The sequence below is a fragment of the Sebastes fasciatus genome, chromosome 6 (genome assembly GCF_043250625.1).
Source record: "Sebastes fasciatus isolate fSebFas1 chromosome 6, fSebFas1.pri, whole genome shotgun sequence".
Classification (NCBI taxonomy): domain Eukaryota; kingdom Metazoa; phylum Chordata; class Actinopteri; order Perciformes; family Sebastidae; genus Sebastes; species Sebastes fasciatus.
The window spans coordinates 16,870,903-16,883,196 of record NC_133800.1 but is presented as its reverse complement, the minus strand read 5'-3'; the positions used below and the strand labels follow the sequence as shown (position 1 = coordinate 16,883,196).

Genomic DNA, 12,294 nt, shown 5'->3' with positions numbered 1-12,294 from the left:
ATTGCAATATCAAAGGATAAATGTATAAAACAACAACAACAACAAAAAAAATGAAGTAGAGGAGTAAATAAAAGGCAGAGTGTGAGTTACATCTTATATGTGTTGTTGTGGTTGTCTCTTAGACTGTGACATGCACTGACATATCTTAGGCTGTGACATGCACTGACATATCCTGCAGATATGTACTCACTATTCACTAATACTCGCTATCACGGACGAAGAAAAATACTACCGCCCGAACAGGGACTTGAACCCTGGACCCTCAGATTAAAAGTCTGATGCTCTACCGACTGAGCTATCCGGGCGCTCTGGATCCAAGAGGCGACGTATTTCTATTAAAATAGTACAGTACACACTGTGACTGCATCGTCTGTACACAATGTTATCCGTGTATTTCAGTGACAGTATAATTTACAACATTTTTTATAACGGTTAAATGTTTAATAGAACAATATTCCTCCACATTTAAGACGCCACCACTTATATTTCAACCAAAACGAGGCAATCTGTTGTCTGTATGGCTCATAAGCGAAGAAGGAAGTAAGTGGAAGATAACCCTCTCGCTGCCTCTCGTCCTACCTCCTCTTTGGGCTAACGTTACCTAGCTGCGCATGCTAGTTTAGACCTCCAGCACTGATCTTCCTGCTTATTAAACACAATATAACCCGGTTTATAACTAGCTATGTCAGTGTTTAGTCTCGCTGCTAAACGCACATGTCGTGGCGTGTCATTGAAACTCACTAGTCCTTCATTTAACCTGTTAATAAACAATAGATACTCAGTAATAAAGGTGGAGAACCTCCACAGAAGAAGAAGAAGCAGCTGCCTGCAGAGCTGCAACACACATGCAACGCGTCTGTTGAGCTCTCAACCACACAACCCCAAGGTAAGTTAAAGGTCAGTGAGTATTAGATGAATTGTTTATTCAGTATCCAATGCAGAACATTGTTACTTGTCAGTCTTGTTTACCTGAGTGTCTCTGTTAACAGGTACCAGAGGCTCCAACATGGGAACAAGTACCAGAGGACCAACTTCCCCCGGTAATCTCCTCATTGCTGTTCAATGTGAACACAGTACTGTACTTGGGTTGTGTTAAGTGATGCATGGTGACCTAATAAAGCCTCGAACTTCATGTTAGATTTGAGATATTTAGCTGAAAGCTTTGTTTTAATACAGGGGTCTGCAACCTGCAGCTCTTCAGCTCCTCTCCAGTGGCTCCCTGTGGATTTATAAACAGGGAAATGAATAACTGTTTTTTTGTTTACATTTTCATTTTTATTAATCATTGTTGTAGGTCTATGGTACGACGGTACGACGGTACGACGGAGTATTAGGGCCACATTGAGGAAAAAATAAATCTCAGATTTCGATAATAAAGTCATAATATTATAAAGTAGTAATTTCACGTTATTTTATTTTTTTCTTGTAAAATTATGACTTTATTCTTGTTATATTATGACTTTTTTTTCGTAATATTACGACTTTTTTGCTCATAAAGTTATGACTTTATACTCGTAATGTTACGACTTCTTTGCTCGTAAAGTTACGACTTTATTCTCGTAATATAACGACTTTTTTTCTGGTAAAGTTATGACTTTATTCTCATAATGTTACAACTTTTTTTCTCGTAATATTATGACTTAATTCTGGAAATCTCAGATTTTTTTCCCTCAACGTGGCCCTAATACTCCGTAGTACATTTGCACTTGAGACCTCACTGCATTAGACTTATATACTATATGCTTAGACTATAAACTGTGTTAACCTTAATCACAATGCTCAAATGTTTTGCGGCTCCAGACAGATTGTTTTTTGCCTAAAATGGCTCTTTTGATAGTAAAGGTGGCTGACCCCTGTCTTAAACTATAGTCAGGTGCGATATGCACATTGAAACAGGTTTTGCTTGCTGTAATCATTCCCCCTGTTCACACTGGCCACTAAAAGATCCCTTCCTAATTATTATTCAGTGTAATTGATGAGGGACTAAATCCACAGTCCTCGCTGCATACAAAAATGTATTCAGTGTAACTAATATGAGGCTTCAGCAGTTGTGAGTTTGACAAATCAAGTTGATATCTGCCAAAGTTACAGTGCTTTTAGTACCAAATTATTTGTGTTTCCACAGACAGTGTTTGTTGTTGAGCTGCAGCAGAGGATTGGTAACACAGGGAGGGAGTTTTTTGTTTTGTTTTGAGGGACATCAAGACAAAATCACACAATGATATCAACAAAACAAAACAGCAAACATTACCAAAGACCAAAGGTCAAACTATGAGGCATAAGTCATGATTGTGTTTGCTGATTAGAAGTTATTAATGGATGTAATGACTTTATTCAGTGGTGATGATGAAAAGAAACTGTCACACATGCATTTCTAAGCAACACACCATTGATTTTGCAGCCTGCCCATATCCCAGCTGACCTGGTGGACAAACTGGAGCGACTGGCCTTGGTTGATTTCCGCACCAAAGAGGGACTGGCCTGTTTGGAGAAAGAAATACGATTTGCAGATCAGCTTCATGTTGTTGACACGTCAGGGGTTGAACCAATGGATTCAGTTCTGGAGGACAGGTATGATACAGACAGTTATCTAATACAGTGTATTTGCATGTGGGCCTTTTCATCACAGTTATGACACATATAAAACAGCCAACCCGATCTCATGGGAAGCCATATAAATAGCACGACATTACAAGGACATTCTGAATGTCATGAGAACGCATTTTAGCATTTTCACGTGTCATTTGTACGCCTCTTTTTGCGTGTCATTTAACAACACGATGCATCGAAAATACAGTAACAGCCGCACTGTTTAGGCAATAAAACCACTTAGTTAGGTTTAGGTAAAACATTGATAGGGCTTAAAATAAGTATGTAAAGTAAGTAAAATACATACAGAAACAATGTAACATAAGTACGAAAAACATGTCACTAAAAAACACGTCATTAAAGTAACTTCAAAATAGCTCAACACTTTGGGACACAAACACCGATCTCCTGGTTGAAAGTCCTGTGTTTTTTGAACCCATCCACCTCACCTCTCCTCTCACCCACCATAAGCAGTCTTTCTCACTTTTTATTCTACGTCACTAGCTCTGACTGTAGCATATTTACACGGATGTGTTTACATTGCAGTCAATACAGACTACATGGCGTACAAATGAGACGCCAAAAGGCAAGAACGGTGTTCTAATTGCACATGAAATTACTTGCGAATTACAGTGTCATTCATACGTCTTTTAGTGTGACCGGGCTGAAAATAGCATAACACATGCAACACCAACTGTAGCTCAATTTTAAACTCTTGTGAAGCCTGTTGTATGAATATGGTTATGTTTTGTCCATGCACAATCGCACAATCAGGTCATTAAACCTGAGGGACGATGCGGTGATGGAAGGAGACTGTGCTGAAGAACTGCTTCAGCTCTCCAAAAACACAGTTGAAGAATATTTTGTGGCACCACCAGGTAAGAAAAAGTACATGAATACATTTTTACATTATATATTTACTGTATAATATATACCGTCCTCAACCAAAGAAATTCAACTAACACTCATATGATTTTGTCGACTAATCGATTCGTTGATTTAATTAACAGATCTGTAAAACTGAGTTTCTCCACAAAGAATCACACAAAAGCACCACTTTAAATCTTGTGTTTACCAGAGATGTACTCGGAAATATACTTGGAAATAAGTCATTCAACATGAAAAAAGCATAAAAAACGACGAATCAACTAAAGAAATCTTAGTTGACTAAGACCAAAACAATTAATCGACTAACATTTGTGTTGATTTTATGATTGGTTTTACATCATTGAGACAATAAATGAATACAATTGCACAATGACTGTCTATTTCTCCCTGGCTTCTGACTTACAACTGTGTACTATACATGCTCTTTCATACATATTTATACTAGTGTCCTCACTGTATATATCTCACCTGCAGTATTCGTATTAATACTGCTGTCTGTACTTATACCTGCACTTTATATTTTGTTAACTCCTGCTCATGTTCATACTGCTCATACTGTATCTGTATTCATATCTACCCTTTACTATGTATTCTATATATTCCCAATACATTACTCTGCAGTGACAAAGTTGAATCTGATCTCAAATTAAATATGACGGTGTACCTTTTTCATCCTGTTTTTTTTTTTGTAAATGTGAAGATCCTTAACTAATATTTATTTTCTCACCACAGGAAATATTCCTCTACCAAAGAGGGAGGAGAGGGCCACCATGCTGAAACACTCAGAGTTATGATATTTATTATACATTTTGTGTCAAATAAAAACCTGCTGTTCATGCAATTAGATTTGTTATTTTTCAGTTTCATTTGACAGCTGTGGTATGGTAAAGTCTTGTTTTGTTTTCAGTATCATTTCATCAAAAATGTGAGTGAGTAGTGAGTTGTCAGCCTGAGGCCATTCAGTGCAATGACAGTGCATTGTTTTTATTTGTGATTTACATTGTGATCTTCATGTGTCCTGATTTCATTCTGTGTTGTTTGACTTTAATAAAAAAACAGTTCTTACTTGTTTCTCTTTTACTGTTTTGTTTCCATAGAAAACTTTTTTGAAGTACAAGTGGCTTAAAATAGACTATGACGTCATTGTCAGGCACACCTTATCTGATGAAATGATTTTATATTTCCTTGTTAAAGGTAGACGGTCCTAATTTGACCTTACGTAAACAGGACATGGAAAAGTCCCCTGTAAATCTCCAATTGCCTGTGAGTCATACTAACAGCTGTTGCCCCAGTAGTTTGATAAAACTGGATAATTAAGTGGTAAATCCATAAGTGTGACTTGAGGCTGTTACTGATGATCAAAACATTGCAGCGCCCATAACAGCAGTCTGTAAGAATAAAAAAAAAAAATTGCAGAATAGCTATTCAAAAAATTTTGAAAAAAGATATCATTCCAATAAAACATTGATATATTACTCACTTTTAACAATACCAATTTTTCGGCAGATGAAACTTATGTAATTAATTTTATTAATATCTTAGCAAAATATTATATCCAAAAAAATATAGCTTAAAAGAGTACCCTCCTTTTTATTTGATATTGTATTTACTTATTTGACTACTATTGAAAACTTAAAACTCAAAAAGTATAAATTGGCAAAAAATATTAGATTATTTAGACATTTAAAACTTACTACAATTGTTAAGCAGACCCCGATTGTTTATTATTATTATTTATTTTATGATTATTATTTTCCTTTCCCTACATTGTATTTTTTTTATTTCTATACTACATTTTTATAATGAAAAATGGAATAGATAGATAGTAACTTTATTGATCCCGAGGGAAATTCAAGTTTCCAGCATCACAGTTCCATAGTGCAAAACATGTTAGTAAAAAGGCAGTAAAAAAGTTAGTAGTGCAAAGTACAAAGTACAACAAAAATATACCAGATATAAAAATACAAGGAGATGAAGAAAACTGTTAAACTGAGTATAGTGCAGGGTAACAGCTGTGATACAGGACTATTAAAAAAGTGAATATAGTGCAGAAGAGACTGTTAAAATTAGTGTAGTGCAGGGTAACGCCAGTAGCTTAGTCTATGAAAGTGCACTGTGTGCATAATTATCTGAATAACAACTGTATTGAACTTTTGGACTTTTTTAATAAATAAACAAGAGTCATGTTGGGAGAGTAGAAACCGAAACTTAGTGAGAGGCCGAGAAGGGAAAACGAATCTTAAGAGAAGGGAGGTGTCGATCAGGTGAGTCAGACTGTATATAAACTGCTGAGCTGAAACCTCTGGCAGCTGAGCATCTTCTGTTCTCCTGTCAACATCTGAAGACTTCAAGTTTTGCAGAGGAATCATTTTAAGTGAGCACAAAGTAGGAATCTTTCTTTATCAACACTGTAATGATATACATGCTTTATTGGAAATAGTTTTTCTTGTAGACTTATTATAGTATTAATAATATACTGAATGATTTTTCAGGACACTTTCATCATGGATATAAACATCATTATGCTGAACGGGACTTCCCGCGTCCTGAGTGTGCACCCTGAGGCCACAGTGGGCTCTCTGAAAGTCCTGATCCAGCAGACACTGGGAGTCCAGGTTGAGACTCAGAGGCTGGTGTTTGTGAACGGGACGAAAACTCCTCTCAGTGACGACTCACAGCCCGTCTGCTCCTACGGCCTGCAGCAAGGAGCCCAGGTCTCCCTGCTGGTTTCCCAGCCACCCCCTATCCAGGTCTTCCTCAGGAACCCGAAGGGGAAGCTCAGCACCTACGACATCAAACCAGACGAGACCGTGGCCAACTTCAAGAAAAGGGTTGAGTGCAGAGAGACAGATGCGGGAAAGGGGATCCCGGTGGACCAGCAGAGGCTCATCCACCAGGACAGAGAGATGATGGAGGGGAAGCTGTCCGACTACAACGTCAAAGCGATGAGCACCATCAACCTGAATCTGCGTGTGAGAGGAGGCTGAGGACACTAATCTGGTTAATTTATCAGAAATGTACATTCCTTTATTTAATCTACACCAAGATCATGTTGCTTCAAATACCATATTTCTTATTTATTTGTATTTTCATTTGGAAAAATCGATGCATTCCTCTAATTCTTCACATCTTAAAAACGTTTTTTATTTATTTTGTTTTGGCATTACAAATGTTATACAAACAATACAGAATGTTATAATAGTATTTTGACAAATATACGTTTTAATTATGTTAACTGGACACTGTTAAAAAAAAATAAAGAATCAATTGTAAGTTTGCATGTCTCCTCTCATTTACTGTACAGTACCATTTCCTCCACTCAGGGGTGGAGCTGCACCATGTACAAGACCAAACGACAAGTAACCAGAGAGGCACATTTTAGCATTGTGTTAAAATTTATATAATTCTGATATTTGTAGTGTCATTACGTGACTCATCATTTGTTCAATAACAGGATGCTGCATACCTGAACAGGCACAAAGTTGATATTGATGAACTGGAAGGGAGTCCACACTTTCCAGTTCATCTTTAAAGCAGTCCAGTAACTTCCTCTCATCTTCTTTTCAAAGTCTCTCCACCCTTTAGCCTGAAAATAGATTGGGATCATTATATTTATTCATCCTTTGTCTATAATGAAAAACTTCATAGCATGTGTTTAATATTGCATATAATACATGAAGACAGTGGACTAAATATGGTAAAAATCCAGGTTGAAACATTGCATGAGTGGCAGTAAATCATATTAAAAAAGGGGGCAGTTCACCAATTGTAGACGTCAAAAAATAGTCGTGAGAAGTACTATTACCTGTAAAATACAAAAACAAATGATAACAGCAAAATTGGTGTTATAAACTGGGGCATTGAGTTTGAAAGGAAAAGGCACAGCGGCCTGGTATCACCAAATGACGTATGAATGACAGCAAGTTTGTCATTTTGCGAGTTATCACTATCATTTCACGCTGCAGCAATATTAGACGCTCAGAGCAAATGCTCCAGAAGTCAGGTGATGTAGTATAAAGAGTGAGGAAGTCCATGTGGGGAGGAGACGGTGTGGATGGATGGGTCAAACAAACACATGATTTTTCACCCAGGAATGAGCTGTTTGTGTGATGTAATGACTTTATTCAGTGGTTACTTACAGTTAAAGACATTCTTAAGTAATGGTGGAAAGAAACTGTCACACATGCATTTCTAAGCAACACACCATTGATTTTGCAGCCTGCCCATATCCCAGCTGACCTGGTGGACAAACTGGAGCGACTGGCCTTAGTTGATTTCCGCACCAAAGAGGGACTGGCCTGTTTGGAGAAAGAAATACGATTTGTAGATCAGCTTCATGTTGTTGACACGTCAGGGGTTGAACCAATGGATTCAGTTCTGGAGGACAGGTATGATACAGACAGTTATCTAATACAGTGTATTTGCATTTGGGCCTTTTCATCACAGTTATGACACATATAAAACAGCCAACCCGATTTCATGGCAACACTTTGGGACACAAACACCGATCTCCTGGTTGAAAGTCCTGTGTTTTTTGGATCCATCCACCTCACCTCTCCTCTCACCCACCATAAGCAGTCTTTCTCACTTTTTATTCTACGTCACTAGCTCTGAGTGTAGCATATTTACACAGATGTGTTTACATTGCAGTCAATACAGACTACATGGCGTACAAATGACACGCCATAAGGCAAGAACGGTGTTCTAATTGCACATGAAATTACTTGCAATTACAGTGTCATTCATACGCCTTTTAGTGCGACCGGGTTGAAAATAGCATAACACATACAACACCAACTGTAGCTCAATTTTAAACTCTTGTGAAGCCTGTTGTATGAATATGGTTATGTTTTGTCCATGCACAATCGCACAATCAGGTCATTAAACCTGAGGGACGATGCGGTGATGGAGGGAGACTGTGCTGAAGAACTGCTTCAGCTCTCCAAAAACACAGTTGAAGAATATTTTGTGGCCCCACCAGGTAAGAAAAAGTACATGAATACATTTTTACATTATATATGTACTGTATAATATATACCGTCCTCAACCAAAGAAATTCAACTAACACTCATATGATTTTGTCAACTAATCGATTCATTGATTTAAAGGGACTGTTTGTAAGATTCAGACCATAACGTTTCTCGCTGCGGAGCCCCGTCACTTCACAAAACACGGGAAACCTCTGTTGGTCTGGAGGAGCTGCAGCATTTATTTCTGCACAAACGTCCACTGTACATTCACTAGATATTCTCAGAGCTACGAAGTCTTCTGCAGTGTGTAGTGTGCGCGCATGGCATGCACGTAAGATTGGAGCGCGAGAACACGCGCGGTGTGTGAGTGAAGGCAAGCAGGCAGAGGAGCAGAGTACAGCAGAGACCCGGGTCCTGGAGACCAAAGCTATGGTCTCCCCTGTGTCTTCTGGCCGTGGTCGGGGGGCTGGAGCAGGAAGAGTTAACACTGTTTAACAGACGGGCTTCACTAGATATAACTTTGCGGTTTTGGTGCTTCCGTGTAGTTTGTGTTGGAGTCTGAGTGTGAACAGCGTAGCCACACGCGAGCGCGCATGGGACATCGACCCGGTAGCTTTATACATGTAAAAAGTTACAAACAGTCCCTTTAATTAACAGATCTGTAAAACTGAGTTTCTCCACAAAGAATCACACAAAAGCACCACTTTAAGTCTTGTGTTTACCAGAGATGTACTCGGAAATATACTTGGAAATAAGTCATTCAGCATGAAAAAAGCATAAAAACTACTAATCAACTAAAGAAATCTTAGTTGACTAAGACCAAAACAATTAATCGACTAACATTAGTGTTGATTTTATGATTGGTTTTACATTATCGAGACAATAAATGAATACAATTGCACAATGACTGTCTATGCCTCCCTGGCTTCTGACTTACAACTGTGTACTATACATGCTCTTTCATACATATTTATACTAGTGTCCTCACTGTATATATCTCACCTGCAGTATTCGTATTAATACTGCTGTCTCTACTTATACCTGCACTTTATATTTTGGCAACTCCTGCTCATGTTCATACTGCTCATACTGTCTATATCTGTATTCATATCTACCCTTTACTATGTATTCTATATATTCCCAATACATTACTCTGCAGTGACAAAGTTGAATCTGATCTCAAATTAAATATGACGGTGTACCATTTTCATCCTGTTTTGTTTTTTTGTAACTGCGAAGATCCTTAACTAATATTTATTTTCCACCCACAGGAAATATTCCTCTACCAAAGAGGGAGGAGAGGGCCACCATGCTGAAACACTCAGTTATTATATTTATTAAAACATTTTGTGTAAAATAAAAACCTGCTGTTCATGCAATTAGATTTGTTATTTTTCAGTTTCATTTGACACCTGTGGTATGGTAAAGTCTTGTTTCTGGTTTCAGTATCATTCCATCAAAATTGTGAGTGAGCAGTGAGTTGCCAGCCTGAGGGCATTCAGTGCAATGACAGTGCATTGTTTTTATTTGTGATTTACATTATGATCTTCATGTGTCCTGATTTCATTCTGTGTTGTTTGACTTTAATTAAAAAACGGTTCTTACTTGTCTCTCTTTTTCTGTTTTGTTTCCATAGAAAACTTTTTTTCAAGTACAAGTGGCTTAACATAGACTATGACGTCATTGTCAGGCACACCTTATCTGATGAAAAGATTTTATCTTTCCTTGTTAAAACTAGACAGTCCTAATTTGACCTTACGTAAACAGGCCATGGAAAAGTCCCCTGTAAATCTCATATTGCCTGTAAGTCATACTAACAGCTGTTGCCCCACTTGTTTGATAAAACTGGATAATTAAGTGGTAAATCCGTAAGCGTGACTTGAGGCTGTTATGATGATCAAAACATTGCAGCGCCCATAACAGCAGTCGGTAAGAATAAAAAAAAAAAAATTACAGAATCAATTTTCAAAATTTTTGAAAAAGATATCATTCTAATAAAAGATTGATATATTACTCACTTTTTAACAAAACCATTTTTTTGGCAGATGAAACTTGCATAATTAATTTGATTAATATCTTAGCAAAATATTATATAAAAAAAATATGGCTTAAAAAACTACCCTCCTTTTTATTTGATATTTTATTTACTTATTTGACTTGGCAAAAACTATTAGATTATTTAGACATTTAAAACTTACTACAATTGTTAAGCAGACCCCGATTGTTTATTATTATTATTTATTTTATAATTATTATTATTTTCCTTTCCCTACATTGTATTTGTTTTGCTTTTATACTACTCATTTACTCAATTTTTATAATGAGAAATGGAATAGATAGATAGATAGTAACTTTATTGATCCTGAGGGAAATTCAAGTTTCCAGCATCACAGTTCCATAGTGCAAAACATGTTAGTAAAAGGCAGTAAAAAAGTTAGTAGTTCAAAGTACAACAAAAATATACCAGATATAAAAATACAAGGAGATGAAGAAAACTGTTAAAAAATAGTATAGTGCAGGGTTAGTCCAGTAGCTTAGTCTATGAAAGTGCACTGTGTGCATTATTATCTGAATAACAACTGTATTGAACTTTTGGACTTTCTTAATAAAGTAAAGTAAAAAAAAAAAAAAAAAAGCTCAGAAAAATAAACAAGAGTCATGTTGGGAGAATAGAAACCGAAAGTTAGTGAGAGGCCGAGAAGGGAAAACGAATATTGAGATAAGGGAGGTGTCGATCATCTGAGTCAGACTGTATATAAACTGTGCTGAGCTGAAACCTCTGGCAGCTGAGCATCTTCTGTTCTCCTGTCAACATCTGAAGACTTCAAGTTTTGCAGAGGAATAACTTTAAGTGAGCACAAGGTATGAATCTTTCTTTACCAACACTGTAATGATATACATGCTTCATGGAAACAGTTTTTCTTGTAGACTTATTATAATATTAATAATATACTGTATGATCTTTCAGGACACTTTCATCATGGATATAAACATCATTACGCTGGACGGGACTTCCCACGACCTGAGTGTGCACCCTGAGGCCACAGTGGGCTCTCTGAAAGTCTTGATCCAGGACAGACTGGAAGTCGAAGTTGAGTCTCAGAAGCTGGTGTTTGTGAACGGGATGAACGGGATGAACACCCCTCTCAGCGACGACTCACAGCCCGTCTGCTCCTACGGCCTGCAGCAAGGAGCCCGAGTCTCCCTGCTGGTGACCCAGCCACCCCCCATCCAGGTCTCCCTCAGGAACGAGAAGGGGACGATCAGCACCTACGACATCAAACCCGACGAGACCGTGGCCAACTTCAAGAGAATGGTCGAGCACAGAGAGACAGATGAGGGAGGACAGGGGATCCCAGTGAGCCAGCAGAAGCTCATCCACGAGGGCAGGGAGATGATGGAGGGGAGGCTGTCCAGCTACAACGTCAAAGCACGTAGCACCATCGACCTGACTCTGCGTCTGAGAGGAGGCTGAGGACGCTAATCTGGTTAATTTATCAGAAATGTACATTCCTTTATTTAATCTACAACAACATCATGTTGCTTCAAATACCAAATTTCTTATTTATTTATATTTTAATTTGGAAAAATCGATGCATTCCTCTAATTCATCACTTCTTAAAAACTTGTTTTATTTATTTTGTTTTGGCTTTACAAATGTTTTACAAACAGCACAGCATGTTTTAATCGTATTTTGACAAATATACGTTTTAATTGTTAACTGGACACTGTTAAAAAAAATAAAGAATTGATTTTAAGTTTGCATGTCTCCTCTCATTTACTGTACAGTACCATTTCCTCCACTCAGGGGTGGAGCTGCACCATGTAAAGACCAAACGACAAGTAA

At 37.6% G+C, this 12,294-nt stretch overlaps 4 protein-coding genes, 1 long non-coding RNA gene and 1 other non-coding gene across 6 annotated transcripts in view; 5 read left to right on the top strand and 1 right to left on the bottom strand.

The window, feature by feature from the left end:
- Positions 1–5,648, top strand: part of LOC141769203 (uncharacterized) — a 72,216-nt gene extending 66,568 nt beyond the window's left edge. The window contains exon 2 of the long non-coding RNA XR_012594274.1: positions 5,412–5,648. This is a non-coding gene — a long non-coding RNA (uncharacterized LOC141769203). The remainder of the gene's footprint in view (positions 1–5,411) is intronic.
- On the bottom strand, positions 233–305 carry trnak-uuu (transfer RNA lysine (anticodon UUU)). Its single transcript has one exon. It is a non-coding gene; the product is annotated as a tRNA-Lys (tRNA).
- Positions 549–4,547, top strand: LOC141769198 (glutamyl-tRNA(Gln) amidotransferase subunit C, mitochondrial-like). The gene is made up of 5 exons (XM_074638034.1): positions 549–886; positions 990–1,040; positions 2,402–2,571; positions 3,364–3,467; positions 4,210–4,547. Exons 1-5 carry the CDS (start codon positions 683–685, stop codon positions 4,269–4,271), a joined length of 591 nt encoding a protein of 196 aa, XP_074494135.1. The 5' UTR covers positions 549–682; the 3' UTR covers positions 4,272–4,547.
- A 333-nt stretch (positions 5,649–5,981) lies between the features above and the next one.
- Positions 5,982–6,755, top strand: LOC141769202 (polyubiquitin-like). The gene has a single exon (XM_074638039.1). The coding sequence runs from the start codon at positions 5,982–5,984 to the stop codon at positions 6,462–6,464; it is 483 nt and encodes a 160-aa protein (XP_074494140.1). The 3' UTR covers positions 6,465–6,755.
- Positions 6,756–6,815: 60 nt separating this feature from the next.
- LOC141770140 (glutamyl-tRNA(Gln) amidotransferase subunit C, mitochondrial-like) lies at positions 6,816–10,057 on the top strand. The gene is made up of 4 exons (XM_074639799.1): positions 6,816–6,836; positions 7,696–7,865; positions 8,355–8,458; positions 9,719–10,057. The coding sequence occupies exons 1-4, from the start codon at positions 6,816–6,818 to the stop codon at positions 9,805–9,807; spliced, it is 384 nt and encodes a 127-aa protein (XP_074495900.1). The 3' UTR covers positions 9,808–10,057.
- Positions 10,058–11,153: 1,096 nt separating this feature from the next.
- On the top strand, positions 11,154–12,144 carry LOC141769200 (polyubiquitin-like). Its single transcript, XM_074638037.1, has 2 exons — positions 11,154–11,309; positions 11,416–12,144. The coding sequence occupies exon 2, from the start codon at positions 11,428–11,430 to the stop codon at positions 11,920–11,922; it is 495 nt and encodes a 164-aa protein (XP_074494138.1). The 5' UTR covers positions 11,154–11,309; positions 11,416–11,427; the 3' UTR covers positions 11,923–12,144.
- The last annotated feature ends 150 nt before the right edge of the window (positions 12,145–12,294 follow it).

Excerpts from the sequence above, each read along its gene's own strand:
- LOC141769198 (XM_074638034.1), top strand. The coding sequence starts at position 683 with ATGTCAGTGTTTAGTCTCGCTGCTAAACGCACATGTCGTGGCGTGTCA. Across the intron at positions 887-989 it reads CTCAACCACACAACCCCAAG|GTACCAGAGGCTCCAACATG; the intron begins GTAAGTTAAAGG and ends CTCTGTTAACAG. Across the intron at positions 3,468-4,209 it reads ATATTTTGTGGCACCACCAG|GAAATATTCCTCTACCAAAG; the intron begins GTAAGAAAAAGT and ends TTCTCACCACAG.
- LOC141769202 (XM_074638039.1), top strand. The coding sequence starts at position 5,982 with ATGGATATAAACATCATTATGCTGAACGGGACTTCCCGCGTCCTGAGT.
- LOC141770140 (XM_074639799.1), top strand. The coding sequence starts at position 6,816 with ATGTACAAGACCAAACGACAA. Across the intron at positions 7,866-8,354 it reads GATTCAGTTCTGGAGGACAG|GTCATTAAACCTGAGGGACG; the intron begins GTATGATACAGA and ends TCGCACAATCAG. Across the intron at positions 8,459-9,718 it reads ATATTTTGTGGCCCCACCAG|GAAATATTCCTCTACCAAAG; the intron begins GTAAGAAAAAGT and ends TTCCACCCACAG.
- LOC141769200 (XM_074638037.1), top strand. The coding sequence starts at position 11,428 with ATGGATATAAACATCATTACGCTGGACGGGACTTCCCACGACCTGAGT.